Source organism: Podarcis cretensis, assembly GCF_951804945.1.
Source record: "Podarcis cretensis genome assembly, chromosome: 2".
In the NCBI taxonomy this organism is placed as follows: Eukaryota; Metazoa; Chordata; class Lepidosauria; order Squamata; family Lacertidae; genus Podarcis; species Podarcis cretensis.
Window position 1 is genome coordinate 19,471,402 of NC_137171.1, and position 13,889 is coordinate 19,485,290.

Consider the following 13,889-nt stretch of genomic DNA (forward strand, 5'->3'; position numbering starts at 1 on the left):
CTACAGTTAGAACTGGATGTGGAACACACAGTATGAATGTTAAATGAAAATATTTAAAAATACTTATTTATGAATTTGAAATCTTAAGAATCTAAAAGAAATTGACCAGATTTTCTTAAATTAGCGATATTATATAAAGCCATTATCTAACCATGCATGTTAGGGAACATTAAAAAAAACTTGCAAAAATCATTTGTACCTATTTTAAATAATATCAATATTATCTGTTAAAAGTATTTAAATGTGATCAAAATTACATTTATATAATTGAGCCTTTAGCAGTTGCACTGCAGCTGAAATAATGAATATTTTAACACCCTTGGTTTACTACTTTTAAAGAGGGTATCAAGAAGTTCTGAAGTGCACTTTCTTTGACGTTAACTCTTTAGCCAGTTTGGTTTGAGATTGTTTGGTGTATATTTTGTTTTCTTAGTTTGCTTCTGCATACTTTAGCACTGTTGAATGCTTGGGGTTTTTTTCTTAATATCTGATCTTTTTATTGTATGTGAGAAATTTATTCAATTAGCATGTTATTATGTGGCTCAGGAGATCTTGGGTTTTAACAATCTAGCATGAAGATAAATACATAATGTCTGGATAAAATTTACTTATCTACCCTTGGTTAGGTACACAGATATTTTAAACATCTGTGTTCTTCCAACTTTTAGAAATCCCAGTATGCTAAAAAGTGTAATCAAACTACAAATTGCCTTTAGATGATGTAAGGGACTGATTGAGATTGCAGGAGAAACTGTAGGGGACCATTTTGATCATTGATACGACTTTCCATGCTGCCCACATAAACTTCATAAGGCAGCAGACTCATACCACCATACCATAGTAGCCACAAAGATGGGTTGAGTTTTGACATTGATACGTTACATGTTATGAAAATAAATATTGTACTATCTTTACTCTCGCCTAATAAACTGGCTTTTTGTTGAAAAGAAAAAGAAAAAAGAACTGGATGTGGAACAACTGATTGGTTCAAAATTGGGAAAGGAGTACGACAAGGCTGTATATTATCTCCCTGCTTATTTAACTTATATGCAGAATTCATCATGCGAAAGGCTGGACTGGATGAATCCCTAGCCGGAAGTAAGCTTGCCGGAAGAAGAAGAAGAGTTTGGATTTGATATCCCGCTTTACCACTACCCGAAGGAGTCTCAAAGCGGCTAACATTCTCCTTTTCCCTTCCTCCCCCACAACAAACACTCTGTGAGGTGAGTGGGGCTGAGAGACTTCAGAGAAGTGTGACTGGCCCAAGGTCACCCAGCAGCTGCATGTGGAGGAGCGGGGAATCGAACCCGGTTCACCTGATTACGAGTCCACTGCTCTTAACCACTACACCACGAAATATCAGCAGCCTCAGATATGCAGATGACACAACTTTGATGGCAGAAAGTAAGGAGGAATTAAAGAACCTCTTAATGAGGGTGAAAGAGGAGAGCGCAAAATATGGTCTGAAGCTCAACATCCAAAAAACTAAGATCATAGCCACTGGGCCCATCAACTCCTGGCAAATAGAAGGGGAAGAAATGGAGGCAGTGAGAGATTTTACTTTCTTGGGTTCCATGATCACTGCAGATGGTGACAGCAGTCACGAAATTAAAAGACGCCTGCTTCTTGGGAGAAAAGCGATGACAAACCTAGACAGCATCTTAAGAAGCAGAGACGTCACCTTGGCAACAATGGTCCGTATAGTTAAAGCTATGGTTTTCCCAGTAGTGATGTATGGAAGTGAGCGTTTGACCATAAAGAAGGCTGATGGCTGAAGAATTGATGCTTTTGAATTATGGTGCTGGAGGAGACTCTTGAGAGTCCCATGGACTGCAAAAAAATCAAACCTATCCATTCTGAAGGAAATCAGCCCTGAGTGCTCACTGGAAGGACAGATCCTGAAGCTGAGGCTCCAATACTTTGGCCACCTCATGAGAAGAGAAGACTCCCTGGAAAAGTCCCTGATGCTGGGGAAAATGGAGGGCACAAGGAGAAGGGGACGACAGAGGACGAGATGGTTGGACAGTGTCCTCGAAGCTACCAGCATGAGTTTGACCAAACTGCAGGAGGCAGTAGAAGACAGGAATTCCTGGCAAGCTCTGATCCATGGGGTCACGAAGAGTCGGACATGATTAAACGACTAAACAACAAGAAGACATGTATCAATGTCTAGTTTGCCCTTCTTTGGATCCCTTGAGCTATGATAGGAGCATCAGCTAAGAAACAAATCTTAAGGTGGACAACCATCTTTGATTCTCTGAAACTTACCAGCTAGTCTCCCAGAGAGTGAATATAAGGGAAACTCCTCTTGAATTCCCTCCCTGCCAAACATGCAATGGCAGAATGATCTTTTGACATTTGTGTGTGTACTATGAAGACCACATCAGGCAAAGAATGGCTAATCATGGCGAGATTGGTTTTCACCCCAAAGCAAAACCAGATTAAATTGTTCAGAGCTGGCTGGTAGGGGATACATATAAAGCGCCAAAATATTGTTTTTACCATCACTTTCGGGGGGGGGAGTGTTGTTATTTTCTAAGGTAAAAGCAAACACTAAAAAAAATAAATCATACAAAGCGCCACAGCAAGTAACATAGAATCATAGAGTTGAAAGGGACCCTGAGGATCATCTAGTCCAACCCCTGCAATGCAGGAATACACAGCTGTCCCATACGGGGAGCGAACCTACAACCTTGGCATTATCAGCACCATGCTCTAACCAGCTGAGCTATTGCCAAGTAAAGGAGAAAGCACAGCTTTGTATAGAGCCAAGTGTGTCATCTTGTAATGGAGACTCAGCTACATTAGTAAAGAAACAATGATTTGAATGTGCTATAAACATGCAACACCAGATGGCGCCAGAGAGCAGGAATTTTTTATACGTCATTTTCCATAGGTTTTTTTCCCTTATGTGTAGATTCACCCAGGGATAACAGGGTAACGTTATAAAATAAAGGGGAGAGGAAATCAGCATCATTGCCACCCCATTGTGTCCTTCCGACGTTTTATGTGTGATGAAGGGTGGCAGTTGCAAGGACTGAGATTTGCACAATCATTTAAATAGTAAAAGGATATCAAACCATGTAAACGCATTATTTTTATCCCTCTCCTTGCCTGGCACACCTGATGCATGGGTTTTTAAAGGAATGCAGTATGCTATCCTATGTTATACCTTACTTATACCAACTATGGGGAATCTGTGTTCCTTGAGATGTTGCCAGCACAGTCAGTGGTCATTGATGATGGGAGTTGTAGTCTAACAACGGCATACCCTCCAACATTTATCTGATGAAAATAGGGGTGTCCTATTCAATAATAAATCATCACCATCATCATCATCTTATTATTATTATTTATACCCCACCCATCTGACTGTCTTGTTCCAGCCACTTTGGGCAACTTCCAATATATATAAAAACACAATAAAACATTAAACATTTTTAAAAACTTTCCTATAAGGGGCTGCCTTCATATGTCTTCTAAAGGTTACTTACCTCCTTGGCTTGGGGGTTGCATAACTCCACACTGTCCAATATTTCCCGATGAAAATAGGAACGTCCTAAGGAAAAGCAGGACATTCCAGGATCAAATCAGAAACTGGGGTGGATTATTTAAACCTGGTACTGTCTCTGGAAAATAGGAAAACACTTGGAGGATCTGCAAAACTTGAAGGAGTACAGGCTCCCTACCCTTGATTTATACTTTCATTTTTTCCTGAGCATTTTTTAAAAAACCAGTTTAGATTTGTTAATTATATTATTTTCTCTTTATTAAAAACAAAGAGGGTGATTTTGGAAGGGTTGAATAATATTTTATTGATGGCTGAGCCAATAATGTTTCACTGAGATCCTATTTAGCATACCGTTGCTTTCTGTCACTTCTAGAATCTAGAACTTGGGCAATGAAATGAAAGGAGACAGAGAGCTCATTTAAAACATTTTTCTCCTTGTAGCTTCCCCACCACCTCGAAGCAATTTTCAACTCCAAAGGGAAGTGAGTGGAAATATTAACCAGGCATACTTAATAACTCTAGCAGTTGAAATAATATCTGATATACTTGAACGAGCATACCTAGATACTTAGGTTTATTGATATGAGTGAGTGTGCATGCAATGGAGGTCCTTGACTCAAAACATGATTCACCCGTATCAGTTGCAACTTGCATACTTGTAAATAATTCGTTACAAGCAGAACTGGCTGATTTTTAAAGAGAGACCTGGATAAAGTTCCCATAGTTCACAGAGCCACAGAAATAATAACCAAGAGGTAGCTGCTATGATCATGCTGACCGATTCTTTTGATATAACCCAGGACTCTGAATTTTCACCTAGAACTCCTTGGATCAAACCCAGAACATCTGGATGAGTCAGAATCCCTTTAAAAAAAAAGGAGACACACATCTGTTCTTAATTTTGATTAAAGACTGGAGAACTCATCATGGCCGTAGGTAGGTGGGTTAATTCTTGAAAATATAATTACAATGCAAGTAAGGGGACGAGAGAGAGGAAGAGAGAATAGAGAGAGATCACGGGGAATATTACAAAACTAGCACTCTTTTTTCCAAAATAGAAACATGCTCATGGATTCAGCGGCTCCTAAATCAAGAGACTGGTGTAGAGTACTCTAGTAAAACACTTAAGGCCATGATATACCTCTACGGAGAGCACTATTAACTTCAGTGATTTTCAGAGCCAAGAAGAGGGCGCTGAAAGGATAACCTATCAAGCAAGGTCCTATTTAAGCAAAGTGCTTAAGTACTGATTTACTTCAAGAGATGCTTGAAATTAATCACGCATGCAGTCTTCACTGAAGGCGGTGGTGGGTCTGCTATTAAACTTTAATAGAAGCCTAGTACTGAGCCACACACATTCTGCTGGCTAAATTAAATGTGCCTACTGAATGCAAGTGGGGACGCGGGTGGCGCTGTGGGTAAAAGCCTCAGCGCCTAGGGCTTGCCGATCGAAAGGTCGGCGGTTCGAATCCCCACGGCGGGGTGCGCTCCCGCTGTTCGGTCCCAGCGCCTGCCAACCTAGCAGTTCGAAAGCACCCCCGGGTGCAAGTAGATAAATAGGGACCACTTACTGGTGGGAAGGTAAACGGCGTTTCCATGTGCTGCGCTGGCTCGCCAGATGCAGCTTTGTCACGCTGGCCACGTGACCCGGAAGTGTCTCCGGACAGCGCTGGCCCCTGGCCTCTTGAGTGAGATGGGCGCACAACCCCAGAGTCTGTCAAGACTGGCCCGTACGGGCAGGGGTACCTTTACCTTTACCTTTACTGAATGCAAAGTGCATCCACATTCTCGGATATTTCCTAGCGAAATGTTTGTAAATGTGGAAATAGTCACTTTATCAAATTTGAACCTGAAACGCAGACATGTTCTCCCTTACCAGGAAAGTACCGTATTTTTCGCTCCATAAGACGCACCTGACCATAAGACGCACCTAGTTTTTAGAGGAGGAAAACAAGAAAAAAAAATATTCTGAACGAAACAGTGGATGTATGATTTTTGTGGTTCATGCTGTGACCACAGACATGTGATCTGATGGTGAATTTGGGGTGACCCAATGCAAAAATCCTGAGGATCCATGTGGATCCGTGCTTTGTAACCACATTTTTGCACCATTGCGGCCCCAGGAAACAGTGGATGTGTGATATTTTGGGTGCAGGCTGTAGCCATGGACATGCTATGTGATCTGATGGTGAATTTGGGGTGGATTTGGGGTGACCTAATGTAAAAATCCTGATGCTCCATGGGCTTTTACCTCCGCCCTCCCAGTCAGCCTCTGCTGGTGTCCCTTATCTCTCTTCTGATCCCACTGATCAGCTGTTTCCTTTCAACACACCCTTCCCTCTTGTTTGCCTTAGTGTAGTATCTTTTCCTTAGCTGGAGCAGTTTTTTGCTCCTCCTTTTCTTCTAATTTCTCTCCTTATTGCTTTAGTCTTCCTGTTTCCCCCCTTTGCAAGTTTGCTGTCTTTACCTTCGCCCTCCCAGGCAGCCTCCTTTATCTCTAGCGTCCCTTATCTCGCTCCCCGATCGCAAACGATCAGTGGCTTTGTTTCAACACCCACTTCCCTCTTAAAAAAAAAAAAAAAGGCATGATCTGCTTTTTGCCCCGGGCAATTCGGCTCCAGGGACCACGCATTTGCTCCATAAGATGCACAGACATTTCCCCTTACTTTTTAGGAAGAAAAAAGTGTGTCTTATGGAGCAAAAAACACGGTATGTTTTGGACAGAGAATGTAGCAGAGTCGGTAGGTGGGGAGGGGGTGTTCAGAAGGCATCTTTCAGGGCAAGAGGATGGGACCCCTGATTGGTTCTTCTGTTTCCGTTCTGGTGGTTTTAGATATGCACAGATACTTGGTATCCTCGTCTGATAAGAACAGAAGAACAGCTGCTGGATCAGGCCAATGGCCCATCTAGTCCAGCATCCTGTTCTCACAGTTGCCTATGATAAAATTGCATCTATGGTGAACCAACGTTTCCTGCACTGACCTGCCATAATGAATTGATCTTGCCCCATACTGGAGCAGGAAGCCTCTTGCATTGCCGACTTTGGAGACAGAAGTTTGGAAGAGAGATCCTTATTCTCTTGGAGCAGAGTTAAGCACAATAGTGATTGCTCCAAACACATTAAAACTTGGTAAAATTTACATCTGCCCTTGTCTACCTTTAAACAAATGTTCCCCATGAAAATACTTAGGCTAGAATAAATCACAGACACTTAGTTTTGCAAATAAGCGAATGTTTTACTCACAGAGTTTCAGAAATTACAGCAAACAAGTCTCCATCCACTGACAGTAAAAATAAAGAAGAAAGGGGTTCCAAGTGACTTAAAAAGAAAAGAATTTGGTTTCCTTACTAAAAGAATCATGCAATATTTGGTTTAGCAGAGATGCAGTCTGTAAAAATCTCCTTTTAAAGAGATTTTCCATTCAGCTGGTTTTTCTTGCACCTGAGAGGCAAGATGCATGACTTCATTCTTCGAGGAAGGCAGCAAAGAAGAGAGAAAAGGGAGAAGCAATGGTTGCTAGGAGCCTCCTAAGTCACACCCAGTGACAACTTGAGCTCAGGGCTCAGGTTAACCCTTTCAGGCACGCAAGCATGAGTCAGTAACTGTATATTATAACAGCAGAAACCTCCAGAACCTGCCACTGCCCATTAAGTCTGAAGTTGCAAGAGGTCTTCAGAATTCAAAGCAGTTTCGAGTACAGGGCTTGAGAGTTCACAGGAGGATATCCAACTGATGATAATGGAATTTCCTGGCCTTTTATGGAACAGAACTAGATGACTTAACCCATTCACAGTCCCATGTGCCTTTTCTGAATATGTCACGTGCTTTGCCCCTAGAATGTATGAGTGTTATTCACAGTTAACTATCCCATTAGCTAGAAGAGATGGAGAACCTTCAGTCCTCCAGATGTTGTTATCGACTCCAGCTCCCATCAGCCCCAGGCACTGTGGCCAACAGCTAGGCATGTTGGGAGTTGTAGTCCAACAACATCCAGAGGGCCACAAGTTTGCCATCCTTGGTGTAACGGGACCAGGGGCATTGCTAGGTGTTTAGAGTATGTATACTCAGGATACAGGCCCATAACACAGAATTATTATAGAGTGCCTCTGGGAAGTTTAAAATAGTGGGATAGTTTATGGAGCACCCAGCCACCCTGTGTGCAAAGTTGTTTCTAAAGAATTACGCTTAAAAATGGAGGAGAGGGGCAGGAGATATGGGGCCTGGGACAACCGATCTAGGATTCAGCTCATCTGGACAACCCCATAAAACATCCCTGGAAGCAACCTAGATTGCCTCCCGTGTCCTGTTCTGGCAAGAGCAAGGTCTTCAAGATGCTGCTGGCTTCCTACAGAGCAGGGTTTCCTCCCAAATATTACTGCCCAGCTGACCTGGAAAGCAGATATCATGGTTCAAACTCTCCTACCCTCTTAAGAAGGGACGCGGGTGGCGCTGTGGATTAAACCACAGAGCCTAGGACTTGCCGATCAGAAGGTCGGCGGTTCGAATCCCCGCGATGGGGTGAGCTCCCGTTGCTCGGTCCCTGCTCCTGCCAACCTAGCAGTCAAAGTGCAAGTAGATAAATAGGTACCACTCCTGCAGGAAGGTAAACGGCGTTTCCTTGCGCTGCTCTGGTTCGCCAGAAGCGGCTTAGTCATGCTGGCCACATGACCCGGAAGCTGTACACAGGCTCCCTCAGCCAATAAATCGAGATGAGCGCCGCAACCCCAGAGTCGGTCACGACTGGACCTAATGGTCAGGGGTCCCTTTACCCTTTACCTTACCCTCTTAAGAATAAGGCAGAACAGGTTTTAATGGCAGAGGGGAAGACGTCTCTCTCCCACGCACATATATTTGCATTTCTCCAAAGAGGTAAGGAAACTGTGTCAGGTGTTATGCTGTTTTATCTACACAATAATATCGGAGTTTTTTTAAACAGTAACCTGCCCAAAGCCGCTCAGATGAGCTTTGTAGCTGAACAAGGATGTGAGCCTGGCCATGCCCTCATCTAAATTCAATTCTGCACTCCCCCTGACGTTTATTTATTCATGTGGCAACGTCAAGGTGCATGGTGCTATACAGAATGAAAGAAGACAGGAGTTTACAATCAAAACTGACATCACATCCACAACCATGCATTCAAAGCATGTTGGCTTCCCTCCCAAAGATTCCTGGGAACTGGGAACAGTAGCTCTGTGAAGGATCAAACTACAGTTCCCAGAATTATTTAAGGGGAAGCCACATGCTTTGAATGCATAGTTGTGGAAAACAGGGAAAAGAACAAAAGAACAGGAAGGAAGCAGAGCCAGGAGAAAATGGGGAGCAATTGTTTCAAGCCCTGTTCAAGTTTTCTTGGATGGTTCTGTGGAGAGATGAGGATGCACGGGAGCTTCCACACAGCTTTCAACCTTTCTACCTCGAGCAAGGAGTCTGAAGGAGCTGGTAAGGGCTTGCAGACTTCCCCATGGCTGGGCTGGGCAACCCCCAGTCATAGAATAATAGACTTGTAGAGTTGGAAGGGACCACAAGGGTCATCTAGCCCAACCCCCTGAGGATTTCAAGAATCTTTTGTCCACAACCCTGAGAATTAGAGCCTCATGCTCTACCAACTGAGCCATCCCATAGGTTTGTGAGCAGGGCTGCAAAAGCATCTGACTCCTCAACAATCCCCATCCCAGACCTTCCCGTTCAATATGGAAAGACGGGAAGGGCGACAGGAATGAGTCCAGTGGCATGCAGTTCCACATGCAATCAATGGATGCATTTTAAGTGGCCCCGAGCAGCGCTTCCATTGCAGGATAGGACAGTGGTGTGGTCCTATGGGCCAAGGTCCCTTCACCACCTCCACCCAATAAATAATAATAATAATAATAATAATAATAATAATAACAACTTATTATTTATACCCCGCCCATCTGGCTGGGTTTCCCCAGCCACTCTGGGTGGCTTCCAACAAAATATTAAAATACAGTGGTCTGTTAAACATTAAAAGCTTCCCTAAACAGGGCTGCCTTCAGATGTCTTCTAAAAGTCTGGTAGCTGTTCTTGGCTTCTCGCAGTGAGGGAACCGCCAGAAAGCCCTTGGCACTGGACCTCATTGTCCGGGCAGAACAATGGGGGTGGAGATGCTCCTTCAGGTATACTGGGCTGAGGCCATTTAGGGCTTTAAAGGTCAGCACCAACACTTTGAATTGTGCTCAGAAATATACTGGGAGCCAATGTAGATCTTTCAAGACCGGTGTTATGTGGTCTCGGCGGCCACTCCCAGTCACCAGTCTAGCTGCCGCATTTGAAGGGACCAGGACACTGCAAAGTTGATGGAAAGTGCCATTCAAATGGCATGTGTGGGCCAAGTCTCTGATTATGTGGAGCAGGGCTTACCTGCTCCCCCCCAAATATTTTATTCAAGTTGGCACCCCTGGGTGAGTAATTTTGCATGCTTCCATGCAATGGCAGTGACCAGAAGAAGGATAGGAATTTCCAAAGGCTCCCTTCCCCTGCCAACAGGAGTGAAAGCTTGGCCCCACAACCATGGGTGCCCAGGGATGTGGGCGCCATGCATGGCCCTGCCGCCAAAATTTGTGTGGGTGTCTGGTCCCTTCGGGACGCGGGTGGCGCTGTGGGTTAAACCACAGAGCCTAGGACTTACCGATCAGAAGGTCGGCAGTTCAAATCCCCGCGACAGGGTGAGCTCCCATTGCTCGGTCCCTGCTCCTGCCAACCTAGCAGTTCGAAAGCATGTCAAAGTGCAAGTAGATAAATAGGTACCCGTCCGGCGGGAAGGTAAACGGCGTTTCCGTGGGCTGCTCTGGTTCGCCAGAAGCTGCTTAGTCATGCTGGCCACATGACCCGGAAGCTGTACGCTGGCTCCCTGGGCCAATAAAGCGAGATGAGCGCCGCAACCCCAGAGTCGGCCACAACTGGACCTAATGGTCAGGGGTCCCTTTACCTTTACTGGTCCCTTCATGGGAAATTCTGTGGGTGCTCTCAGGCACCCAGGACGCCAAGGAGCCAGCACCTATTCCCACCAACACACATACATTGCATTGCCTAAATTTGGACATAGCTTTCAGGAAAAGAAGGAAGCTAGCAAAACATTGGAAAGAACCGCCTATGGAAATTCAGAGTTCTTTGAAGCCTTGGAAGTAAGATGCCTGCGATGTGTTGCTGCAAGCGGTGGGATTCTCTGTTTCTTGGATATCATCGCTGCCCTTTGAAGAAACTAAGAAGACAGAAAACGAGGAGGTGCAAGCCTGATGGGAGAGCTTCGTCCAGACCTCCCGACAGTGTTTGTGTAACAACCGCGCTTCTCTTGCACGCATGGACTATTTCAAGAAGTTACCTGAGGGAGAAGGGACGGCAGCCGCTGGGTCCTGAAGTTAATCCCAGCAGAGGGCGCCCTCTCCTCCAGCTTGGATTAGCATTAGGCAGCAATTTCACGCTCGGAGAGAGGAGGCGTCTGCAGATAACTTCTCGGGCTGGACGCCAACAAACGCGCTTAGGAATTACATCACGGGCTCGCGTTTGTGTGTGTGTGTGTGTAGTAGCGGCGCAAATAAATGCAGCCGCCGCGACCAGGTACTGGGGCAATAAGTGGGGGAAGGCAAGGGGAGGGGAAAGAGCTTGGAGGCGGAGGAAGGAAAGTGAAAGGAGCCAGTGAGAGCGCGCAGAGGCGCACATGGAGAGGCTAGGTGCCTTGCAAGGTTGCAGAGCTCTCCTGCCGCTGGCACGGAACTCCAGCTCGAGGAGCTTGGTCTGAAAGCTGCCTGCCACCCACCCACAGCAGAGCCAGGCGGAGGGGCAGAAGAAAGAGCAGCAGCAACAGCAGCAGCGAGCGAGGAAGTTGCCCAACCTCGTGGATTGCAGCGGTGCGCTTGCTTGCCTTGCAGGCTGCAGGAAGGCGAAAGACGCGCGCGCGCTGCAGAGCATCCTCTCCCAGCCACGCTTCGGCAGCGGCACGTTTGCAGCGGAGCGCAGAGACAGAGAGACGCTCGGCGCCTTGGCCTCGCTTTGGTGGACTGCTCGGCGTGGTCCGGCCAGAGGTTTCCAACAGGAGCTGCTCCCGGCAGGACTTTGGCTTTCGTGGAGGGATCGCCGCCGCCCCCTCCTCTCCACCTCTGTCCTCTGCTTCTTCTTCTTTTTATAAAGGAGAGAGGTGCCGGAAAAGAGCGAGTCGGTGGTTTCCATAGTGATGGAGGAGCACGGGCAGGAAATTTAAAGGCGCTGGATCCTCGCGAAGCAGACAAGCTGGTGCCAACGTGCGTGGCGGCGGCTGCTGTTGCGGCGGCGGCTGCTTTTGCAGGCTTTTGCAAAGAGAAACGCGAGCCGGAGGGGAAGTTTGCAGAAGAAGCTTTTGCTGAGTGACACCGCGCAACCAACTCGGGAGCCAGAGGAACAATTGCACCCAGCCGGACGAGGCGTCAGGTCTCCAGAACGCGACGGTTTGCTTTGGCTTGGTGGCGTGTACTTTTCTTATTTATTTTATTTCCCCCCCTCTTTTTGCATATACTCACCCGAGGCGTTTGCACGCGCCGAATTGCTCCGCGGGACTGAGCGTGGCGCATCCCCTACTTGTTTCTCACGACGGCTTGCTCGGATACTCGCGCCGTCCCTTGCGCGCTTCCCCCGATGCCTTTTTTGCTGGGCCTGGCCGCCCGGTGAGCCTCCCTCGTTCCCTTCCGTCCCCCGTCCCCCCGTCGAGGATGGATCATTCCCAGTGGCTCGTGACTATTTACGCCTTGGTCGTTCTCCTGGGGCTCCGTCTGGAGCGAGGCGCTTGCCAGCACTACCTGCACATCCGCCCTGCGCCCAGCGACAACTTGCCCCTAGTGGATCTAATCGAGCACCCGGACCCTATCTTCGACCCCAAGGAGAAGGACCTCAACGACACGCTCCTGCGCAACCTCCTGGGCACCCACTTCGACGCCAACTTCATGGCGGTCTCCCTGGCCGACGATCGCCTGGGAGGGGACGACCTGGCCGAGCTGGACCTGCTGCTGAGGCAGAGGCCGTCGGGGGCCATGCCCAGCGAGATCAAGAGCCTGGAGTTTTACGACGGGGGCCTGCAGGCCAGCAAGAAGCACCGGCTGAGCAAGAAGCTTCGCCGGAAGCTGCAGCTGTGGCTGTGGTCGCAGACCTTCTGCCCGGTCCTCTACACGTGGAACGACCTGGGCAGCCGCTTCTGGCCCCGCTACGTCAAAGTGGGCAGCTGCTTCAGCAAAAGGTCGTGCTCCGTCCCCGAAGGGATGGTCTGCAAGCCGGCCAAGTCGGTGCATCTGACCATCTTGAGGTGGAGGTGCCAGCGCCGGGGCGGGCAGCGCTGCACGTGGATCCCCATTCAGTACCCCATCATCGCCGAGTGCAAATGTTCCTGCTAGTGGACGTGGGGGGACCGGGAAGGGAGCTGCCTGCGCGGTGCACTTAATTCCCATCCTCACCCTTTAAAAAAAACCAAAAAACTGCAAAGATCGTGCTCGCCACCCACCCACCCCCTCTCAAATAGCTTGATCTGTTTCTCTACCCCCACAAAAAAAAAAAACTAAAACCGGACTGCGGTAGTGGACTTTGGAAAAGCTCCAAAACTACGGACAGCTCTTCGGCCTCCCGGTTCAAAACGTTGCACTGCACTGCAAAGTGTAGGGGAATGTAACTTTGTTATGTCTGCGAGCGTGTGTCTGTGTGTGAAAGAGAGAGTCGTGCAGAGGTGACAGAAAGTGCGCGCGTGTGGCCATATAAATAGAGGCGCCCTCCCCGTTTGAAATCTCCTGTTAAAAAAGGTCAGTGTTACAACGTGGAGTAAACACCCTCGTCTACTGTATTGTTAAAGAGTCTCCTCATTGATCGCCGCTTTAAGGTATTTTGGCTCCCTCTCCCCTCCTTTTAATTTATATTCCAGAGAAAAATATTAGGGGAATTTAAGAACCTAAACAAACAAACAGGCCCCCATCTGCCCCGCCCCCTAAAAAAAACAACTTCGCTTTTTTGCGAAGGTTTTTTTTTTTAAAAAAAAAGAAACGTGAACTTTTGGTAAGAAAAGAAACATATATATATATATAAATATATATAAGATATTTTCCATTCTTCGGAAAATGTATGCGTGCGTTGTGTGTGGATTTTTTTTTATGGACTTCAAGATATTATTATTATTGTTATTGTTATTATAATAAAAAGCTTAGGACACGGTGTTACTGTATATAGTGAACTTTTTTTTTTGGTGTTGGAATGTCTTTAACCCTCTGTAAATGGAAGAGAGTCTGCTATTTATTCTTTATATTCGTTCCCTTGTAGTCAAAAAAGTTCAGTTCAGAATTAAAATCAACCACTAAAACACGGAGCCCTGTGGATTCTCTTCGGTGTTGGGCTGGGAGGCTAAGGTCAGAG

The 13,889-nt window shown here is 46.7% G+C and overlaps 1 protein-coding gene across 1 annotated transcript; it reads left to right on the forward strand.

Annotated features, from left to right (window-relative positions):
- Positions 1–10,652: 10,652 nt before the first annotated feature.
- Positions 10,653–13,629, forward strand: NOG (noggin). The gene has a single exon (XM_079965797.1). It carries the CDS (start codon positions 12,212–12,214, stop codon positions 12,884–12,886), a length of 675 nt encoding a protein of 224 aa, XP_079821923.1. The 5' UTR covers positions 10,653–12,211; the 3' UTR covers positions 12,887–13,629.
- Positions 13,630–13,889: the final 260 nt, after the last annotated feature.

Coding starts and splice junctions, on each gene's coding strand:
- NOG (XM_079965797.1), top strand. CDS start 12,212: ATGGATCATTCCCAGTGGCTCGTGACTATTTACGCCTTGGTCGTTCTC.